The following is a 24,351-nucleotide window of genomic DNA, read 5'->3' on the forward strand; positions in this document are numbered from 1 at the left end:
CAATGAGACAATCTCTTTATTTTCCTCAATTCTTCATCCCACTTTCCATAGAAGCTGTTGCAAGTTTTTTTGGTACTCAAGGCTTTCACATCTCTATCCCTTTCATAGCTGAGAACCTTAATTTATTTTTCCTAAGAAAAATGAGACTACTTGATATAAGCTTCCCCTTTCTTCTTCATTTCCAAACTCTTTGGTATCATGCCTTCCATAATTGTGGATGTTCCCCAAGATTCTGCCCTATGTTCTCTTCTCTATACTCTTTGTCTTACAGATTTTGTCATTTCCCATATGTTTAATTATCTCTCTGCAAGTTATTCAGTTTGACATATCCAGTGTTTCTTTCCTGAGATTCAGTTGTATCTCCTTTGGCTACTAGTTATTTCCAACTGGTTGTTCCCAAAGACATCTCAGATTCCCTATGTCCCAAACTAATCTCATTATCTTTCCATCCAAAGCTACGCTTTACTTAAACTTCTCAATGGTCAAGGAGAACAAGTTTCTCTTTAGTTTCGTAATCTTAGATTCCCCTTGACACATTCTTCTTCCTCGCCCCATATATCTGGTCACTTGCCACATCTTATACATCTCTCAAATCTGACACTTTTTTACTCACATAGGACCGCCCTGGCACATACCTTCATTACTTCTTGGCTAGATCAAATCTTTAATTTATTTATTTGCTTTCTTATTTAATTTTTTGAGTGTGTGTGTGTGTGTGTGTGTGTGTACGTATATACACACATACATATATACACACATATGTATGTATACACTTATATATATGTGTGTATGTGTGTGTGTGTGTGTGTGTGTGTATACTGTTTTATATGTATATAAAATTCCTTTCTTTCAACATATTACCTTTTGAATCACATTGGAAGAGAAAAATCAGAACAAAAGGGAAAAACCATGAGAGAAAAATTGAACAGAAGTAAAAAAAGTGAACATAGCATCTGTTGGTTTATTTTCAGTCCTCCATAGTTCTCTCCCTGTGTGAGGATGGCATTTTCCATCCCAAGTCTTGGAATTACTTTGGATCATTGAAGCACTGTGAAGAACCATGTAATGACTGCGTATTTAAAATCAGCCGGAGCCAAGAATTCAGGTTAAGGGGAAAATCTTCAATATTTATTGAAGTGAAGAGGTGAATAAAGATTGCAATAGCAAATATAGGAAGTTGCGACAGGAAGCCAGCTAAGAGAGAGACGCGAGCCGAACCAACCATGGCAATGGCAATCCCAAAAGTCTCTCCACCCCTTCCTTTTCCACTCCCCTGCCTCCACCCACCAAAATCGTCATTTCCTATACAACACATCAGGACTTGCACAAAGAGTGGGTGGGGGCCATTCTTTCTCCAAGCTTATATATTAATAGAGTATGGTCCAATTACTATTTAGCCTCATGTGCTTGGGACCTCAGTGCATCAACTCAAGACTCAGCCCATTACAGAACCAAGTCTTTCATAGTTAATTATTGCATAATCTTACTGTTACGGTGTGTTACTCTGTTTGTTTCATTCAGCATCAGTTCATATATATATCTTTCCAGCCTTTCTAAAATGAATTTATTTATCTTTTTTTATAGAACAGCAATATTCCATTATTTTCATATACTATCAACTTATTCACTATTCCCCAATTGATGGACATCTACTCATTTTCCAATTTGTTGCCATCACAAAAAAAAGCAACTGCAAACATTTTTGTACATGTGAGTCCTTTTCCCTCTTTTATGATTTCTTTGGAATATAGACCCATTAGTAACACTGCTGGTTCAAAGGCAATGCACAATTTTATAACCCTTTGGGCATAGTTTCAAAGTGTTCTCCAGAATGATTTGGATCAGTTCATAACTCCACCAACAATGCATTATTAGTGTTCCAGTTTCCCCATATCCCTTCCAGTATTTATCATAATCTTTTCCTATCATGTTAGGCAATCTGAGAGGTATGAGTTGGTACCTCAGAGTTGTTTTAATTTGCATTTCTCTAATCAATAGTGATTTAGAGCATTTTTTCATATGACTGTAGATGGCTTTAATTTCTTTATTTGAAAATTGTCCATGTCCTTTGACCAATTCTCAGTTGTGAATGACTTTTAGTCTTATAAATTTGACGCTGTTAATAATTGACACTATTCTTTATATGATTTAGGAATGAGGCCTTTATCAGAAACTCTGGCTATAAAATTTTTTCCCTAGCTTTGTGCTTCCCTTCTAATCTTGCCTGTTTGGTTTTGTTTGTATAAAACTTTTTTTAGTTAATGTAATCAAAATTGTCTATTTTGCATTTCATAATATTCTCTACTTCTTTATCAATAAATTCCTTCTCCAAAGATCCTTTGCTCTTCTAATTTGCTGATAGTGTCACCCTTTACACCTAAAATGTGCCTATTTTGACCTTATTTTGATATGTAGTGAGATAGAGGTCTATGCCAAATTTCTGAGATAGTTATTTTTCAGTTTTCCCAGCTATTTTTGTGAAATAGTGAATTCTTATCTCAGAAGCAGGCGTTTTGGAATTTATCAAATGCTAGATTACTATAGTCATTGATTATTGTGTCACATGTATCCAATCTATTTCACTGATCCACAATCTATTTCTTAAATATGTGTCAACCACGCTAGCACCCAGGATACCATAGAATCAGCTGGAGTCAGGATAAGCAAAAGTCCTTAGTCTTTATTCTTGGTCTTTAGACACAGGATTGAACAGAATGGAAGCAGAATCTCCCCAACCGCTTCTCCCTTGTCTACCACCCGAGTGTGACCTTGGCTAGTGTTACTCCACCCCCTAGTCCCTCCTACAATCCTCTGTATATACCAATCATTAAGCCAGCACAGGATAGTAGGAAGGACCATTGTTCAAGCATAGAGTATTGTCTAATCAGTAGTAAGCCTCAAGTGCTCTGCAGTCCTGACCTCAGGGCATAGACTCAATAGTTTCAGCCCTCTGCAACCATATGTTTTTGAAGACTGCTGCTTTATAATAAAGTTTTAGTTTGGTACTGTTAGGCCATCATCCCTTTGTAGTTTTTATTTATTTATTTTTATTTTTAAAAAATTATCTTGTTATTCTTGAGCTTTACTTAATTATAAAAATAGTCCCAGTTTAGAAAAAGAAATTGAACAAGGCATCAAAGAACTCCCTCAGAAAAAAAATCTCCAGAGCCAAATGGATTTACATGTGAATTTTGCCAAACATTTAGAGAACAATTAATTCTAATACTGTGTAAACTATTTGGAAAAATAGATAAAGGAGTCCTGCCAAATTCCTTCTATGACACAAATATGGTACTAATATCTAAACCAAGAAGACCCAAAACAGAGTAAGAAAATTATATACCAATCTCCCTAATGAATATCGATGCAAAAATTTTAGTTAAAATATTAGCAAAGAAATCACAGCAACTTATCAGCAGTTATAGTGTCGCCATATAATATAATATACCAGGAGTGCAGGATTAGTTCATTTGTTTATCATATGATTTCTGTTAGTTTTGTTATGAATATGGTCAATGGTGCCAGTAGTTTTCCTGATGTCAATAACAAAACTAACAAAAATCATATGATAATTGCAACAGATGGAGAAAAAGTTTTTGACAAAATACAGTACACATTAGAAAGCATAGGAATAAATGGAGTTTTCCTTTAAATGATAAGCTACATCTATCTAAAACCATCAGCAAGCATTATTTGTAATGGGGAAAAATTAGAAGCATTCCCAGTAAGATCAGGGGTGAAATAAGGATGTCCATTATCACCACTATTCAGTATTGTACTGGAAATGTTGGCTTTAGCAATAAGAAAAGAAAAAGAAATTGAAGGAATTAGAATAGGCAATGAAGAGATAAAACTATCATTCTTTACAGATAACATATACTTAGAGAATTCTAGAAAATCGTCCATAAACCTACTTGAAACAATTAACAGCTTTAGCAAAGTTGCAGAATATAAAATAAACCTACACAAATCATCAGCATTTCTGTATGTTACTAACAAAGCCCAGCAACATGAGATAGAAAGAGAATCCATTTAAAATAACTGTAGACAAAATAAAATATTTGAATGCCTTCCTGCCATGACATACCCAAGAACTATATGAATACAATTACAAAACACTTTTCACACAAAGTCAGATCTAAATATTTGGGAAAATATCAATTGCTCATGGGTAGATGAACTCATAAAATAAAAATGGCAATTCTACCTGAATTGATTTATTTCTTCACTTCCATATTAATCAAATTTTCAAAACATTCTTTTATAGTTAGGGAAAAAAAATAACAAAATTCATGTGGAAGAACAAAAGCTCAAGATTACTTAGATTAGATTATTATAAGGAAACATTTCATAGGGAGAGATGATTTTTGGAGTTGAGCTTTGAAACTAGGGATTCTAGAGGCAAAGATGAGGAGAGTGTATTCCAGACATGAGAAACAGCTTTTGCAAAGCCATGGAAATGGAAGAGACAGTATTATCTGTGAAGAATGGTAAGGATGTCTGCTGCTAGTTTAGCTTGAATAAATAGTACATAAAGACAAGTACATAATGAGGTCATAAAGGCAAGTTGAAGCTAGCTCATGAAATACTTTGAAGGCCAAGTAGAGATATTTATCTTTGATCCTACACTAATAGATAGCCACTGAAGTTTATTGAGCAAAAGAATGATCTGTTTAGACCTGTGCTTAAGAACATCATTTTGGCAGTTTTAAAGTAATCTTTGATTCCTCTATATATCACTTTATGCATTCATTTAGTTGCCAAGTTTTGTCAGTTTACATGTGGACAACTTCTTTTATATCCTCCTTTTCACTCTTATTGTAACTACCCCAGTTTAGGTATTCTCTCTTAAAGTATTTTAATAGTCCCTAAACTATTCCTACTCTTGTTTTTCTTCCTTCCAATCTATTCTTTTCACTTTTCTTTAAATATAGTTTCCCCATTGTACTCCTCTAATTGTGCTACTTCTCCTCTCAGAAACCTTCAGAGCTTCTTTAGTGCGTTGTTTTGAAAACCTATAATTTATCTTTTCCATTTTATCTCATTATTACTCTCCACTGTATATCTATATTTCACCCAAAGTGGACTTGATTTCTTATAGATTATTTTCATGGATAGGGAATTCGTGTGTGCGTGCGTGCGTGCGTGCGTGCGTGTGTGTGTGTGTGTGTGTGTCTGTCTGTCTGTCTGTATTCTCAGTGCCTACTACAATATTTTGCATATAAAAGGTAATTTATTTATGATTATTGTATAAGTTAATGAAGATACTTGTCTGTAGTGCAGAAGAAATAGCAGAACAATTGTTTGATTTTAATACAGTGGAATTTCTCCTTTGTTTCATGCTATACTCCAGGCACGAAGAAGTTAGAGTTAATAATTAAATGACATTGACTTATGATATAATTAATCAAGTGATAGTGACTTATGGAAATGAATGAATTCTTAGTATCTTGAAATTCCAAGGTTTGAATTATTCTTTAGCATATATTTTTGGTTAAAACATAGAAGCTAAATTTATTCTCAGAGGTATATGTATGCTCTTTCTATAGGAGGAATAGGAATAAGCAAAATTTTAAATGTTTTTCTTCATTTAAAAATTGGGAAGATTATTCCATGTGGATTAGTTCTCAGAAACTAAACTAATATCTCCTATACTCAATTCTTCACTCATAACTCAAATCCCTTACTACTAGAAAAAAGAGGCTTGCAGTTTGAAGATAAATGTGGGAAAAAGCTTACTTTTTGTTCCAAAGTAAATGTATGCTATTTATCAGCCCTATTTGTCTATAACCAATCTGCTTTTTCCTCAGCTTACTGGGGAAATTGAATCTTTAATTTCCATGAGCATGCAACTTTTTTGGTCTCCTAATAACGAACCTCTAACAATTATCTCCTCTTTTGGGGAACAGAAGTTGTAAGAGAAAAATAAATCTAACATTTTGCTGATTATACAGTAGAAAATACTTTTATGGGCTCCTACCCTGCATGTAAAATTTTAGAATACTTATTATTTGCAATATTTAAAGATTTTCAATATGTTATAAAAAGCAGACTAAGATCTGGATTTTATCCCTAGGTCTTCTGTTATGATTCTTCTAGGACATGGGCCTGATTCTTAGTATCTGAGTGACCCCTGGCAAATCATTAAATCTTTCTTAGTTTTAGTTAAGACTATAGATTCTACCCATTTGTAAAATAGAAATGATGACAGTGTCAGCCCCATAAAGTGAGTATGAGGATTATATAAGATGATATGGATAAGATAAATATTATGAGTCAGTATAGAAAAGTTAATTTGTCCCACTTTCCTCATTTGTAAAATAAAAGAAAGAATGGTATGCTGGGTAATATTAGTTCTTTTCTAGTTCAAGAATTGAGCCTGTTGTCCTATAGACCTCATAATGAAATAAATTTTTATCTTTTTGGCAGGATGTTGTATATATTGTATAAAATTGCTACTCTGACAGTTTTTAGGGGACAGGAAGTATTTTTTATTACAGGAGAAGGTATAGTCTGGCAGAGATGGAGAAAAACCATAGGAATCATAGGATCATAGATCTAGAACTACAGAAGTTATTTATTCAACCCTATACTCCAATTTAAAGATGAGAGAGAAGTTAAATGTCTTGTCTGATGCCACATAGTTATTACATGTCATAGGATTTGAATCTAGGTATTCAGACTGCTGAGACAGTTATCCAATTTTCTTTCTAGTGTACTACCCTGGAACTAGGTGGTTCCTGAGATCCTTTCAGCTCTTAAGAAAATTATTGCTGTAAAGCCTCTACCTCCTGATAATCTCTTACCCTTACCCCAAATGAAGCAGCCAAGATTTGTCATTTGTGGTTTGAAGAAAGTAGTTTATAGAAGTGAGGGCTTTGCTTTAGATTGGACTATTTGGAATAGTGACAGAACAGGGTGATGGTGATAAAAAGACTAAAATGAAAAAAAAATTAAATCTTAGTTATTTTAATTACATTATAGAAAGGTAGAATGTTCCAGAATGCCTAAGAAATTGGAAAAATAACAGTTCAACCTTTTCTGTTATTGATGAATTATACGATCAAGCTATATAATTTAATATTTTGTTCTTTCACAAAGTAGAGATTTAATTAACCATCTTTTTGGCTTATGTTGCCATAGTTGTGTTACTGTGAACCAAGTGTTTTCATATCAAGACTTAGTAATTTTGATGTGTTTGTCATGTCCATGTTGTGATACATGTGATACAACTAACTTTTCTACGTTAAGCTCAGGAGCAAAAAAATAATCCTACTTGAACCCTAAACTAACATCCTAATGCTGCTTTCTGCAGTCATATTAATCATGTTAAGCATTAATAATGTTCTCAGTATTTACCATAAAAATATATCAAAGAGCATTTTTCTTTTCTGTTTTGGTGGCCAAATATGAGGTTATTTTCAGCATAGTAAATGGATGTAAATCTTAGAGTTGGTTATGTTTAGTATATTTTATCTTCTGTCATTGAGTGTTCTACACACCAAATATAATAATGTGTATCATGCTTTTATAATTTACAAAGTACTTTCACATGGATTCTTATTTAGCTACTGTTTAATGATTAGTCTAGAAAATGGCATAATTACATTAAGGGAGTTAAATTCTGTGTTAGACTTTTTTTTCCCTTAAGAAGTGATTCTTCATGTATTTAGTGAAGGCTATTTTCCCTTGCCTTATATCAGAGAATAGTACATGCAAAATATGATCTTACCTTACCAACTTGCTAATACAATGAAACATCATTAAAATTTTTTTTTCTCATTCCACTTCATACAACAAATAGAATCATAGCTCTGCAACTGAAAACTTTAGAGTATTGATTTAGCTAAATTTTATTTTTTGCTACTTTTGTTCTATAAATATATTTCTGAGTGCATTTCTTTGATTCCTATTGCTCTATAAATATCTTTTGTATCAGATATTTTTAAAACAATGATTTAAAAAGGCTGATTTACATATAATATGCAAAGGTAAAATACTGTACATCAACTAAAGCACACTTTGTAGTCAATTCAACAAGCTACTCATTGCTAACTACATGTAAAGCATTATGCTAAAAGCAAAAACAATAATCCTGCCCTCAAAGAGCTCATATTCTTTTGACGAGGCAATTATGTGCAACATTGATTCATGAACACACACATACACACACTGTTCTCTCTTCCACATTGTGGAGGTTAAGGGCATGGAGGCCTTGTGATCTGGAAAAATCTGCATTTTTTGGGGGGGGAGGTACCCTTTGTACTAGAAAAAGAAGTTTTCCAGCTTCATGCATTTCCCTTTTTTCCCCCTCTATATGTAATGATACAATGTCTATATTTTATATAGACATAAACATGTGTAATACATTTCTGAGTTTATAAACTTTTTCACTGTTGTCTGCTGGCTTTCATGTGTTTTCTTGTAGCTTCTGCCTAATTCCCCCAAAATTTCTTATTTAATTTCTTTGTATTATTATTATTATTATTATTATATTATTATTATTATTATTATTATTAGAGCTTTTTATTGACAAAACATATGCATGGTAATTTTTGACCCTTGTAAAAACTTCTGTTCCAACTTTTCCCCTCCATTCTCTCCCCTAGATGGCAGACAGTCCCATATATGTTAAACATGTTAAAGTATATGTTAAATACAATACATACACACACACACACACACACACACACACACACACACACACACACACACACACTCGTTTCCCAGTGTTCTTTCACTGGGTGTATCTGGTTCTGTTCATCACTGACCAATTGGAACTGATTTGGTTCCATTGCTGAAGATAGCCATTTCCATCAGAATACATCATCATACAGTATTGTTGTTGAAGTGTATAATAATCTCCTGCTTCTGCTCATTTCATTTAGCATCATTTCATGTAATTCCCTCCAAGCCTCTCTGTATTCATCCTGCTGGTCATTTCTTACAGAACAATAATATTCCATGACATTCATATACCACAATTTACTCAGCCACTCTCCAATTGATGGGCATCCATTCAATTTCCAGTTTCTACTAAAAGGGCTGCCACAAACATTTTTGCACATGTTTGTCCCTTTTCCTTATTTAATATTTTTTTGGGGTATAAGCCCAATAATAACACTTCTGGATCAAAGGGTATGCACAGTTTGATAACTTTTTGAGTATAGTTCCACACTGTTCTCCAGAATGGTTACATCCATTCACAACTCCACCAACAATGTATCAGTGTCCCAGTTTTCCCACATTCCCTCCAATATTCATCATTATCTTTTCCTGTCATCTTAGTCAATTTGAGAGATGTGTAGTGGTATCTCAGAGTTGTCTTAATTTGCATTTCTCTGATCAATAATGACTTGGAGCATCTTTTCACATGACTAGGAATAGTTTCAATTTCTTCATCTGAAAATTGTTCATATTCTTTGACCATTTATCAATTAGAGAGTGGCCCTTTTTAATTTCTTAAACTGACCTGAGATTTGTTGGAACTGTGATGGAGAAAATTGCAGTAGGGAAGGAATAATCACATACACACACACATATATTCTCATTCTTTCTCTCTCTCTCTCTCTCTCTCTCTCTCTCTCTCTCTCTCTCTCTGTCTCTCTCTCTCTCTCTCTCTCTCTCTCTCTCTCTCTCTCTGTCTCTGTCTCTCTCTCTGTCTCTCTCCCTCTTTCCCGCCCCCCTCCCCCCCCAATTGAAAGCAATCTCAGAAGGAAAACAGAGAAAGAGACATGGAGATAAAGACAGAAATCTCTCTATCTGGAACACATGGAGAAAAATTAAAGTACAGCAAGGCAGGAAGGTAACAGTACTCTGTAGGGCTTTATAAGCTACAGAATATTATATTTGATGCTGGATGTCATAGGGAAAGATGAGGAAACACAAGAGATGTTGAAGCATTACAAATGATAGAACTTGGCAACAGATTGGTGAGTCAGTACTCAAGAATGATATGTTGGTTATTAACTTGAGTCACTGGGAGTAGGTTTTCTTTAACTTTTTCTACTTGTCAGACCCCTTTTCACCTGAGAAATTTTTACACGACCCCAAGTAAATAGGTATATAAAATAGGTATATAAATCGAACATTTACTGATCAAGTTATTTTGTTATGATTTCCTTACATTCAGTTATAAAATCTCATATAGAGTTGAGAACCATCATTTAAAAAGCTGAAACTGGATGGTAGAACTCTTGTCAGAAGTAATGAAGTTGGGAAAAAAGGAGGATTTGGAGACCCCAAATAATAAGTTCACTTACAGATATATTAATTATTCAGTTCAAGTAATCTAATATTCACTTGCTGATGTGAGATTGTAGTTTAGAAGACAAATCTTAGAATCATCTTCATAGAGATGTTAATTGAATCCTGTTGGAATTTTTACAAACTGTTAAGTTATTAGAGTTGATAGAGACAATAATTATCTAATTTAACATGGTTCAGTATCATTGATCTAATCCTCCAAAGAGATGTTTTGGGCCAGAACCTGAAACAAGGTACTAAGTAGAACTAATTGATACAATGCTTGTGTTCACACCAGTACTCATTGGAGTTCACAAGTATGGGAGATTCACAAAGTAAACTTTGCAACTTTGTGAATTCACACCTCCCTTGGGTGTGCCTCCAGAAGGAGGAGTCAATCTTTGGGAGATTATATATAAAGAGGCTCTTAGCTTGGGGTTAGTTAGTTACTTTAAGAGAGTTCAGCTGGATTGGAGAGGAGCACTCTGGTGCAGACACAGAGCACTCTGGGAGATTGAGAGCCAGAAGCCCTCTCTCAGAGGCAAGACAGATTCAACTTGGTGCTGGCTCTGGAGGCTGAAGAAAGCAGAGGCAGAAGCAAAGGACAAAGTGGCAAGAACTCTTGGAACCAAGCAGAGAGATAGGCCTCTAAGCTAACCAGGCTATATTGGAGACAATAAAAGATCTGAACTTTTATCACCTGGCTACATTTGGGGTAATTATTGATCTGAACTGATACTAAGGTTGCCTCCAGAAAATCTCCCCAAGAAACCTGCTCTCACCCAGAGAGAACTATTATTTTAAAGAAGAACAAGAACTCCACAGAATCCTTTGTCATTTTAAAATTATTCATATCTCTCTGTTTAAACTTGATTCATTAAATATTAAATTTTGGGGGGGTTCTGGCCTCTCTTCCCTCCTCCCCCTCGCCTTTGTATATCTTTAGATAATTCAGGACAAGATATAAAGATAACTGGTTAGTTGTATTGAATACAAATGTTGCAAGATAGCAAGTATTTTAAAACTAGTGAAAAGGGTTATACTGATTTATAGTTTTCTTTGAGTCTTGTGAATTTCTTATGAATTTATAGAAATATATCTCAGAGAATATGTTAAATTATCATGGTGTTTTTGTTTTGTTTAAACCCAAAACTCAAATACTTTTAGTCTACAACATATATGGATATGATGGTATTTTCTACATGGAAACATTTGTAAACAGAATAGTTATGAAACAGGTACATATATTTAACTTTTTAAGCTAAAAGTTATTACTGTTTAGAAATATACCATATGTAATAAATAAATTTGATAGCTTTAATTAAAAATTTTTTTTATGAAAAACAAATGTCTCTGACCATTTTTTTTTAATTTTTAAATTTCAGTGCATGCAAGATATGGGAAATACAAAGGCAAGAATGCTGTATGAAGCTAACCTTCCAGAGAACTTTCGACGGCCCCAAACAGACCAGTATCCTTTTGGCTTATTAAATGATTAAAATATTTGTTAACATGCTTGTCTAACTTAGGGTTTGTCTGACAGTTTTTAGAAAGATGGAGATTTTATTATAGTGTTGTTCTTCAAAGAATGAAACTGATATTCACTTAGCAGTGAGAGAGTCTCAGGAAATATTTTTAATATGCTTATAGCATTAATAATATGGAACACCAGTTTAGATATCCACTATTAACTATAAAAATTTGATGACAGTAGGGTTTTTTTAAAATCATTTTAAAAACATTTGCTTTAAGAAATTATTTGTACAAACTTATACTTCACTGTAGTACAGCAAAAGACAAATAACATTGATTCTTATTTATGAATATATGGCAATTTACATTACTCTTTTGCTACTGATATTCCTCCTTAAGGAACTCTCTAGGCTCACATTCTAGGTATTGTTCTTAACTCTTCACTGTCTTTCATTCCTCTGTTGTCAAGACCTGTAGATTTTATTTTTATGAGATCTCAAATATATCCTCTTCTCTCCTCTGACACTGCTACCACTTTGGTGCAGAATCCCCACACCTTAATTATCATAATAGCCTGCCTCAAGTCTCTCCCTACTCCAATCCAATCTCCTTTTAGCTAACAAAGTGATTTTTCTAAAGTGCATATCTTATGTCACTTTCCGACTCAGTCAACTCCTATGACTTCTTGTCACTTTCAGGATCAAATACAAAATCTTCTGTTTGATGTTCAAAGCTTTTCATGACCCTGCCCCTTCCTACCTTTTTAGTCTTTTTACACCTTGTTCTTTTTTTTCCCCTCCTTTTCATTAAAGCTTTTTATTTTTCAAAACATATGCATGGACAATTCTTAAATATTAGCCCTTGCAAAATCTTGTCCTCCAATTTCTCCCCCTTCCTCATGCTCACCTCTAGATGGCAAATAGTCTGACACATGTTAAACATGGTAGAAATATATTAAATCCAATAGATGCATACACATTTATACAATTATCTTCTGCCTTATTCTTGCCACATGCTCTTGATATATAATAATGGTCTCCTAACTGCTCCTTGAATAACACTCTCCATCTCTTGGCTTTGGGCATTTTCTCTTATTGTGCCTTAAGTCTGTAATGCTGTCTTTCTATAACGTTATCTTCTGGCTTCCTTTAAATCCTGTTTAATATCCTGTCACCTACTAGATGCTTTTCCCAGATGTTCTTTATTCTAATGTCTTTCCTCTGTTAATTATTTCTTATTTATCCTGAATATATTTTGTGCATATTTGTTTGCTTGTTATCTCTTTTAGATTTTGAACTTCTTGGGAGCAGGAATTGTTTTTTGCCTCTTTCTGTATCACCAATACTGAGCACAGTGCTTACTACCTAATGAACACTTAATAAATATTGTTATTGATTGACTTACCAGTTTATTCTTCACTTCTTCCATGAAACCTTTTCAGACTACTATGAAGAATAAATTTAAAACTCATTTTTGTAAAGTAAATCCATTTTATTGCTGTTTAGCAGAATAGCTATAAAAATTGAATTACTTTGGCAATATGAAAGGTCCTCTGACTGTAAGCTAGTGAGCATATATAATAACCTAAAACAATGAAAATTAAGGTTTCTAGAACTTCAAAATTAATTTTGTTAAGTATACATGTAATGATCACATCTATCCCCAGGCATTAAAAAAATAAAAACAATACAAGTATAAAAATAAGGCCATTTGTCCTTATTTTTCTACCTATTTTAACTATTTTATTCATTTTATCTACCTATATATGCAATTGTACACACATATGAGTTTATGTCTTCGTGTGTTTATGTGCATGTGTATTAGGAAATAAATAGTATTATTTCTTTGCTCACTTGAATATAATGCTGAGATATCAAACTCAAAGCCCAGATCACTGTAAAAAAAAAGTGAGATCCAAAGCAGGTTAAAATAAATTGGAAAATGTTCAGCAAATAAATGCACAATACAGTATAAGTAATGTTATTTTATAGTTTTCCAAGTCAAGTGGGAACTATTTGTAATTGAGTTTGATTCAACTGTAAGGTGTGAGAAAGGATTTCTAGTTTGTTTTGCATTCACTTAGTATTCTCCATTGCAGTTCTTATTTTAAATCATGTCATATTCCTTCAGATTTCAGGTATACTTGGTTGTCATTTTTTAAAACTTGTTTATTTTCCAATTCATTTCAATTCAGTTAAACAGATATTTATAAAGTATCAGCTCTGTACAGAATATTATCAGGCTAGGTGTTTTCCTCTTTCTAAATGGTAAACTCTTCAAAATCATTTTAAGGTGATACTCCTAGCTTTCTGAGGAGAATACTAAGCACAGTATTATTTTGAAAAATGTTGTCAATCATTCTACAAAACAAAAATTCTTTTTATTTACAAAATGTGCTTAGTGGTTATTATTTGCAACAACTGAAAAATAGAAAATTCTTTTTATGTAAACTCACTGTGGCTAATTAGATAGTATAAAAGATGATTGCTGCTGCTTTGACCTTAGGATTGTTTTAAAATTGTATGATTTTAACTTAACAGTGCCTTTACCCTCTATGTGTCTCTCCCCTCCACTTTGCATATTTAATGTGCTACTATTAAAGTTTTGGGAATTTACTTGGTTGACACAGTAATATTATTTCTCTTAGTGATTACTTCGCTCATACATAAAAAAACCAAGAGATGAAGTTTATATTTCAGTAGGAAGGCATCAATTATTTCTCAGATTTCTTAGTCTTACTATTCTAAAAGTGTGGTATTCACAGTTGTTTAAATGCTTCCCATATCCCTAGAGGCAACTAGAGGCAAACTGACTTAAACTGTTGTACTTTAACTAGCATAATATGAGACATCCCTGTAAACTTAACAAGATTTGTCACTTTTTAAAAGCTTTATAATTTTCAAAAGTCATGCAAAAGCTACTGTGAAAGTGTAATTTCTCATGTGGGATGTGGTTAATTATAGGCTGCATGTACCAGTGCATGACAAATGATAAAGCTTTACATTAAGCTTTTCATTATTAGGATTTTTGGTCTTATCTATAAACTTTAATTACTTCATTTTTATGAGATCTATTGTGCAGCAGAGCTAATCAACAGTTCTTCTCCTTTGACATTATTTGAGCTTTTCAAAGTTGTTCTACTGTTAGTAGTATGTGCCTAGAAAATGGAATATTATGTTCTGGGGGAGTAGATGGTAATTTAATTGTCTTCAAAAGTGATAAGTATCTGTAGTACAAGCAGAAATGTTAGAGAGAGAGAGAGAGAGAGAGAGAGAGAGAGAGAGAGAGAGAGAGAGAACGCGCGCGCGCGCAAATATAATAAATGTATTGTTAAAAATAAATTTGAACTTTGGGTTTTATAGGTCTTTTAAGTAGAGGAAGGGAGGAAAAAAATGAGTTGCCCTACTGAGTGCTTTTTACTTTCATTGTGAAAAGGATTTTTTTTTTAACCTTCAATTTATATAACCAGAACATTTAAATATTAGTGGAAAAGGCAGTCTTTACTGACGAGTTATAGTGTCACTTTTCTAATTTCTTTGTTGCATTGATTCATGTTGAGATTTGATATTTATATAATGAGCAGTAAAGATAAAATATTTCCTAATTTTTTTCCCACTCAAATTACTTGTCACTCATTAAGTAGACATTTAATGATATGGAAGCTACGGTATAAAGAAAATTGTACAAATACGTTCTTAAGGTTTTTAGAACTACAAACAGTAGGAAGAAATATATAGAAATTGCAGAACTTTAAATAGAATGAATATAAACAGTTAAAATAAGATTTTAAATATTTATTTTTCTGTATGCACATGTAGATGTGTATACATGCTTGTATGTTCTTTTTTCTTTACTATTTTGAAGTTTATGAGTAGGACATACTTGTTTTTTTAAAATAATGATGAAATCAACCAGGGATTTTCTAGAGTTAACAAATATTTTTGTAAGAGAAATAATGGATTTTGTTATCAAATGTTAATACATAGTATAAATCAGATAATACTTCAATATTTAAATTTGTCATTAATTTCTATTCTCAGAAGATAAAATATTGGTCTTGATCCTTTCCTCAAATCTTTTAATGCAAAAATGTGCTTTGAATTTTTAGTTCTTTAAAAAGTGAAGTATTTCTTACTTCAGAGCTTTGTATTTTTAATACTGGATATAATGTTCTTTTGGGAAGTAAGTGAAAGCAACCATAGGTATAATACTGAGTAAACTTATGTTTTTATATTGTGAAGAAAAAGAAATTTTAATTCTCTATTACAAACCTTGCTTCATAAAATACTGGATTTGAAAGACTACCCATCTATATACTTCCTAACTACTCCAGCTTTTTTTTAATAACAGTAGTGAATTGGCAAATATTATTTAACAACCCTGAGCTAACAAAAACCTAAGAATTATATGGAATGCCTCTTATGATGGCAATCTTAAGAGGAAAATAGTCATTAGTTGTCTGGGTAAATGGTTTTTAAGATGTTCTTTGAGTCTGTGCACCTCAGAAGGCTTTCACCAGTCATATTTACTGGATTAATTACCTGGGTTCTATTCCTTAAAGTAGGTATAACATTACTTTCTATTTTGTACTCTTTTTACTATAATTGTCAAATAGTGTTAAACATTTTATATATGGGCTTGGAACTATGCTAAATGCTTCCTCAGTAGATTATTATTTTCTGTCTTATATAAGGGAATGTTTTGTTTTATTTCTTTTTTTTTTTTCCTTTTCTGAGGCAATTGGGGTTAAGTGACTTGCCCAGGATCACACAGCTAGGAAGTGTTAAGTGTCTGAGACCAGATTTGAACTCAGATCTTCCTGACTTCAGGCCTGGTGCTCTGTCCACTGTACCACCTAGCTGCCCCTATAAGGGAATGTTTGTTCTGATTTTGTCAGTCCATCCATGGCATGCTTTGATGAAAATGGGCACCCAAGGAGATGAAGGAAGAGAAGCTTTAGGACAGATATATCAGATTATGATAATAAACAAAAAAATTGAGAATCCACTTATAAGGGTAGTTCATCTCAGAAGTCAGAAGTTTAGTCAATGTTTAATTTAGGAAAAGATACTAGGGATACAATGACAAAGATGAAATTATCCTTGCTTGCAAAGGCAACATGTGGTCATATAATTATATATAAAATAAATACAAAGTGACTGCATGAGTGAGACATTAATACAGTGGTTCTCAAACTTTTGTTTTCAGTATCTTTATCCTATTAAAAATTATTGAGGATCTCTCCAAAGTGTTTTTGTTTATCTGGGTTATATTTATAGACATTTACCATATTGGTAGTAAAAACTATTTTTGAATCTGTAGACCCTCTAAAAGGGTTTCAGAGATCCCCAGAATTCTTTAGACCATAATTTGAGAACCACTGCATTAATAGCTGGGGCAAATCACTGAAGGCCTAGTATATTCTGTTTAAATTAAATTGGACCATGGTAACAAACAAGTGAAAGAAAGCAACACTGACATAATTCTACTTGCTTTCTTTTCTCATTTCCCAACCTAGCAAGCAAAGTGATTGCCTATGACTATGTTAATTCACAGATATACCCTGTTTGACACATTGAGTGACATTACATTGAGAACCAAAGTCAAAAACTAAATATACTCTATAATAGGCTTTCTAGTGTTATTTTTTCTTGTTCTGTGTTATAAGCTAAGATAGTTTCTCATGGGTATTAGGTTCAGAGAGTTTTGTTGCTTAGGAAAATCTTTCAAAAGGAAATAAAAATAAAATTTCTGAAAATTCTTGCAAGAGCAGAAATAGACTGCTAAGGGGAGAACAGTGAATTGTGAGTATAGGAATAGTATGAAAAAGGTTCAGAGGTCTGGGAGAGGGAAATTCTTATTAAGGATGATTGTGTAGACTTTGCTAACATGGTTCGAGAGAAAAAAAAAGAAATAGATATTGCCACATAACTTATTTTTTTCCTTAAGTTTCTTGTTTTCAGAGCTGTGGAATTTTTCATCAGAGATAAATATGAAAAAAAGAAATACTACGATAAAAATGCAGTGACTATTACTAATGTAAGTATATTTCCTCAATCTTTTCTGTACTAAATGCTTAGTTGCTATGTTTTTATTGAGAGAAAGAGAGAGTGAGAGAAATTGAAATTGAAATGTTATGGTGATGGATTTAAAAAAAAAATTGGACTTGGTGCTGGTTTTTGCTTCTTATATAATGTGATTTAGCAAATGAGCAATAGATTGGGAATAGAAAATATTCATATTATTGATTTTTCTTAATTTTGAAAAATCCCGTGGTATGAATATGCTTTCCATTAAGGATAAACAGTATATGTTTGTATTTAATAATACAAATACAAATACAAATAATAACAATGTTTGTATAAAATACAAATAAGTTGTCATTTCTGAAAAATTTATCACTTGATAGCCAGCCTCTTGGTGAGAAGTTATTCAAGCCTTTTTGGGGGCTGGTCTTCAGATATGACAACAGATATTCTCTCTCTCTCTTTTTTTTTTTTAATAACTTTTTATTGATAGAACTCATGCCAGGGTAATTTTTTTACAACATTATCCCTTGCATTCACTTCTGTTCCCGATTTTTCCCCTCCCTCTCTCCACCCCCTCCTTTATATGTTGAATAGGTTACAGTATATCCTGGATACAATATACGTGTGCAGAACCGAACAGTTTTCTTGTTGCACAGGGAGAATTGAATTCAGAAGGTTTAAATAATCCGGGAAGAAAAACTAAGAATGCAAGCAGTTTATATTCATTTCCCAGTGTTTTTTCTTTGGGCGTAGCTGCTTCTGCCCATGTTTGATCAATTGAAACTGAATTAGCTCTCTTTATCGAAGAGATCCACTTCCATCAGAATACATCCTCAAACAGTATCATTACAACAGATATTATCTCAACACAGACAATAGAATAGAGCTTGAGTGGTATGTTGAAATAATATTTTTAATAATTAATTAAACAGGATTTAGTGTAATAGTATACATATTTGTAAAAAAAAAAGTAAAAAGATCAAGCTGATTACAAAAGTCAGTGTTTCTTTTTAAAAGAGCAAAAAAATTAAATAATGCTACAACATGGATCATATAGGAGCTAGCCATTAATTCTGTTATGTGACAGATAAGGCGGATGCATGAGTTTTATGACTTGGGTAGTTGACCAGAGGCTCTGTAGATAATTTGATAAGTATTTTTAACTTTAGGAATTTAGGCTAAGATTTAGTCAGGAACCTTTGTCCTTGTATGTTAAAATAATCTATATTGCTTGTTTTCTGAACCAGATAAGTAATTTTCTTGGTATAGGGAAATTCCCAGTGAGGAAGCTTTCCATAAATATGTTCTGACCTTTCTTGGCATCTTAGAAACTGAAAGAATTTCTTGGGGGCATTGAAAAATTAATAATAATGATAGCAGTAATTAGCATTTGCATAGTGTTTTTGATTTGTAAATATTATCTTATTTTATCTTCACAAACCTGGGAGGTAGGTGCTATTGTTGCCCCCATTTTAAAGATAACTGAAGCAGACTGGGGCAAGCACATTGCTCAGGATCATGCAGAATTATTAAGGGTCTGAGGCTGAATTTGAATTTGGTCTTCGTGACTCCAGGGCACCTGGATGGGCTTGGGAATCAATAAAACTCCTTTTCTGAATTCAAATCCTGTTTTAATCACTTACTAGCTATGTCACCCTAGGCAGTTACTTAAGCCTATTTACTTCAGTTTCCTCATCTGTAAAATGAGCTAGAAAAGGAAATTTCAAAAAACTTATTTTTACCAAGAAAACTCTTAAAAGGGGTCATGGAATGTTGGACACAACTGTAAACAACTAAACCACTTCCTGAATCCAAGTTTAGCATTGTATCCACTGTGCCACCAAAGGTACTCCTATTCACAAATCTAGTACATGTAAGAGAGATAAGACTTGAATCTTGGATCTCCCCTTATGGTGGCTAGCTTTCTACCCACTCTGTAGCACAACTTTATAATAATTTGTTAGAACTGAGAATAGGGACTGTACCTATGATTTCATTGGTATAGAGAACTCCTAAGTGAGAAAACTTCCTCTACCAGTGTAGGTTAACACATTTTCAAAGAGTTTAGAGAATTACAAGTTCCTGCCTATCGTCCTGTAGCCAAAATGCACCAGACATAGAAATGGCATTCAGGTCTTTTTGGTTTCAAGGCCAGATTTTTATCCACTGTGCCTTCCTTCTTTTTTTTGGTAATTTGCCATAAACAAAATTGTTATTGATTAAACAAAAGTTCAGATACTAGTTCTTTCACTTTTTGTTACAATAACCATTTTTATGAAATGTGGAAAATATTTTTCTGGTGAAGTGTGTGTGTATGGGTGTGTTTGCTTGCTTGATTCAGATAGCTAGCTTGAAATTTTTTGTTTTCTGTGGTGGATATAGTAATTGAAGCTGTGGAGGAGTAGATGATGAATCAAATTTATGCCTCAGGACTGCCCAATGTGAATTAGAAAGAGTCAGTGGAATTACCTTGGTTGAAATAGCTCAAAGCCAAGATTTTTCTCTTTGCCAAAGAATAAACTGAGTATGGTAATCTTTTAATAGTTAAAGATGTTATAGTGACTAAAAATATTGCAATCATCTTTTGCTTTGTTCTATTTCTGATGAATTTTTCTTCCAGTTAATTACAGTTTAAAGCTAATTGCCCTTTAGTTTAAAATTATTTGAGAGTTTAGATTTAAGCCCTCCAATGATATACACATGATGAAACCATTGGTATAGAGAAATTTAAAGAAAACGTTTTTGTCCCAATTTTGTAAGCAAGTTGAATTTTCTTTTTCAATTGCTTGGAAAAACAACAGTTGCTAAAAAGTGAAAACAAATATTAAAACTAGAGAAACCCTTTGGAATCTGATTTGGCTGTGAAACAGACTCATTCTTATGAAAGAATTCAGTCATCAGTAGTATACTCTTGAGAATGTCCCAGTAACTGTTGTGGAATAGTTATCTAGGAGTGTGTCATTCTTGTGGTCTTTTAACTGGACCTGATTGTTGTGGAGGCAGGAGGGAAAAAAAGCTTTGAAAGATTTGTGGAAAGGTAGCTTACACTAAATTTTAGCTCAGAGAATAAAAGGTTAAAACATTGTATGAAACATTATTTTATGAAGATTAAATAAACCATTTTTTGCTAGTTCATTTGGTGTATTTCTAGGACGGTTTTACTGATTTTGTTATCTAGCAGTGATATGTGAGGTACTGCTTCCTCTGAAGTGCTAAGGTGAGTATCCCAGAAGTAGTGATGGGGAGAGTCTTATGATAAGTATGAGCAACTTGTAACACATAACTAGAGAAGAATTTCAAAGAAGAAAAAGAGTAAAGGACATTATCAAGGAATGGTATGACTAGAGGAGGAGCTGAATCTAGCACTGTCTCCCTCTAATGGTGACCTCCCTTGTGAGGAAAAATGTTTAGGTGCTCCTTTGTGGAAAAGAAGTTTTGGGATAGCATAGCTATGAATCTCACAGGATAAGCAAGCTTGGATGGGATGGGGATATGATCTTCATTATTAGATTTTCCAAATCAGTGATAAATTTATTTGAATACTTCAGGTGTAGTTTATGTTTAATTAAAAAATATTTCAAAAATATTTTCTTGATTCACACTTTTATATTCCCTATTTAGTAACTTTACCTTTATGTGATATTGAGCAACTATATGTTCAAAGTTGTTTATTGCATGAAAATCTAGAGGTAAATAATTTGAAAAGTATCATTCTTTATTACAATGTTTATACTGTTTTAAAATTTAAAGGGGAGCAATTTTTTATTGTCTAAAAATTTTTAGACTCTACAGAAGGGTTTAATAAATTATATTGAGAACTTTTGGAAAAAAATAAATAAAAATAATTTTGTTAAAATATTCTTATTATTTTATGCATATGATGCTTCTAGGTTTGTTTGATTTGTATTTAGTAAGAGACTTCTATTATTAAAGTAAGAAGTAGATGGAAATTTTTATTTAGCCCAGTAAGTATTTAGTAAAATACCTGCCTTCTGTATTATCTTGAGCAAAACAGGAAACTGAGGACTTCTCAGAATAATCATTTTTGTGAGGGATTGTGTGGTTTCTCATAAAATCATTAAGATAGACTGAATTTACCATTAAGATTTTAATGTATGAAGTAAATTGATGGATTTGGGAAATGAAATTCTTTGTATATATATATATCATGATAAAGAACTTAAAATAGTTTAAGTGAAGTATTATGACCAGCTAAGCTTGAGCAAACATTTGTAATAAATCAACTATATCGAATTGAGTGAGCATTGTAACAGACTGGAATGTAACAAACATTGTAATATTTTATAACACTTTAACCATGGGTGAAACAGGAATCTGAGGACTTCTCAGAATAATAAGACTCAGCACCAAGGGTTTAATCCTTAGGCTCTGGGAAGAACAACAAAGACTTTCCAAGAGAAAACATTTAAGAAAGAACTGCTTAGCGAAGAATCTGAGTATTTAATGGCTTGTAGATATTAGAGAAATCTACAAACTGGCTAATCTCTATTTGTTGATTGAGAAAAGCCTGAGGTAAAACCAAGTCTCTTTAGAAACCTCTAAATTGATTATTAACCTTAGAAGCAGCACAAACTCTTTCTTTTAATACAGGTATTGCTTAACCAAGATCCTAGTGCTTTGAAAGCTCACCTGCATTCCAGAGACAAATAAAGGAATAAAGGTGGAGTTTGCCAATGATTTTAGGAGGATTAACAGGAGATGGTGAGCGAATAGTTTCTGTATTTTTTTTTTCTTTGACCATTTAAATTATCTCAGCTTTTGTGAAACCGACCTCTGAAATTCCAATGAATAGACTGTCAGCTTCTCACGAGATTCTAATAAAGCTTCTGTTCTTCACTTTGAGAAATCTCTGAGTAGTCATTTTGAGTTAGGGCTTCCCATCCCAGACACTCTCTAAGCCTCATTTTCCTTTTTTGAAAATGCAATAATAGTTCTACTAATAGAACTCGCTCTCCTAAACTCCAAGATTACAACTCCAACAGCTTGTTGTACAACTCTACAAGGACATCTTGGAAATATCACAATCTTAATATAAATCAAATTGAATACAGCTTCTGTCCTAAATCTATACCTCCAATTCTAATTCTGATACTGTAGCAAAATCTTGGAGTATACTCTTCTCTCTCCCTCTCAATTCCCCGTATCCATTCAGTTTCTAAATCTTGACATTTCTTTCTCCACTCATTTCTCACATCCACTCCTTTTCTTCACAATGCAACCACCAATACAACACCTAGATGTTGTACTACTCCAACAGCTTTCTTTCCTATTGTTTTTCCTCACCTCAATCTCTTCCCTCTTCAGTCTACCTTTATCTAGTGTAATATCCGAGCTCACTCTCTGGAGGGCCTCAGGATCAGTCAGAGTCAGGATCAGTCAAAGTCCTGGTCTTTAGGAGGAGAAGTGAAGGAGGCAGGCAAGCTGCCACGGGGTTTGTCAAAGATGGATCCTGGAGTCTGGAGCCTGAGATCTTCCCTGCTGTGGCAGAGAAACTGACTCTTTCTCTCAGTTCTTCAGTCCTTCCCTAGGATTACCTCATCCCAACATATCCAGCAGGCACCAATCCTGAGGAAGCCATCACATCACCATATCATATAAGTATATGTTTATAGAGCCATTATATCACATTGAGTAGGTACTTAGCCTTAAGTACTCTGCTTTCTTATATTCAGGTACACCCCTTCCAGCCTTCTGCAATCCTTCCAGTCCTCTGCAGTCAATTAAGCTCTTCTTAGACAAGAATTCTATTACCAATATGATAAAAAGACAAACTTCTGAGCTTGGCATTTCAGGACCTCCACAATCCAATATTAACCTACCTTTGTTCCTTTCTTAAATGCCACCTCCTCCAAGTTCTATGCATTCACATATGTTCCCCATATCTGAAATGCAAATCCTCACTCATCTTTAGATTTCAGAATCTTTATCTTACTTCAATGCTCAAATTCAGGTATCAACTTTTCTCTGGGTTCCTTGATGCCTAAGATGAAAGAGTTCTCTCCACCCTCAAATATTCTTAGAGTAAGTTGCCTGGCTCTTTTTTTTTGCCGTTACTTCTTACCCAGAATAGCAACAATGAGTGGTGTTTCCAGAGCCCTTCTAAAGACTGCAAAACACCATAATGCATTCTTTTTTAAACCTCATGATGATATATATGCATATATATGTTATGTATATGTATAATATATATATAGAAATATACAATCTAAAATATAGAAAAAACAAGCTATTTACAAAATAAATATAAAGTAACTTTTGGGGATGGGTCAGTGAGAAAAACTTAATAATCTTTACCTTTAGGGAATTGGAAAAAATAAAACCAAGATTTTTTGTTTTTTTATTTTTTGCTTTCTGAATTTTCTTAATTATACTATAATTTAGAATTAATATAGAAGACAAAAAGCATTTATGCCTGCAGAAATTAATTGTTCAAATTCTCTTTTTCTGATAAAATCAAATTATTAAATGAAGTTTATTACAGTAATCATCTTTAATCATATTTTTGAGTAATTTATCTTTAATATTGAAACATATTTATTTTTACACACACATATATGGAAACATGTTATGGCAGATAAAGTGC

The 24,351-nt window shown here is 33.0% G+C and overlaps 1 protein-coding gene across 2 annotated transcripts in view; it reads left to right on the top strand.

The window, feature by feature from the left end:
* Positions 1 to 24,351, top strand: part of SMAP1 (small ArfGAP 1) — a 194,825-nt gene that overhangs the window by 89,306 nt on the left and 81,168 nt on the right. For both annotated transcript variants that reach the window (XM_051997220.1, XM_051997221.1), the window contains exons 3-4: positions 11,631 to 11,716; positions 17,682 to 17,757. In XM_051997220.1, coding sequence (XP_051853180.1) covers positions 11,631 to 11,716; positions 17,682 to 17,757 — 162 coding nt within the window. The remainder of the gene's footprint in view (positions 1 to 11,630; positions 11,717 to 17,681; positions 17,758 to 24,351) is intronic.

The sequence above is a fragment of the Antechinus flavipes genome, chromosome 4, assembly GCF_016432865.1.
Source record: "Antechinus flavipes isolate AdamAnt ecotype Samford, QLD, Australia chromosome 4, AdamAnt_v2, whole genome shotgun sequence".
NCBI classification, from domain to species: Eukaryota; Metazoa; Chordata; class Mammalia; order Dasyuromorphia; family Dasyuridae; genus Antechinus; species Antechinus flavipes.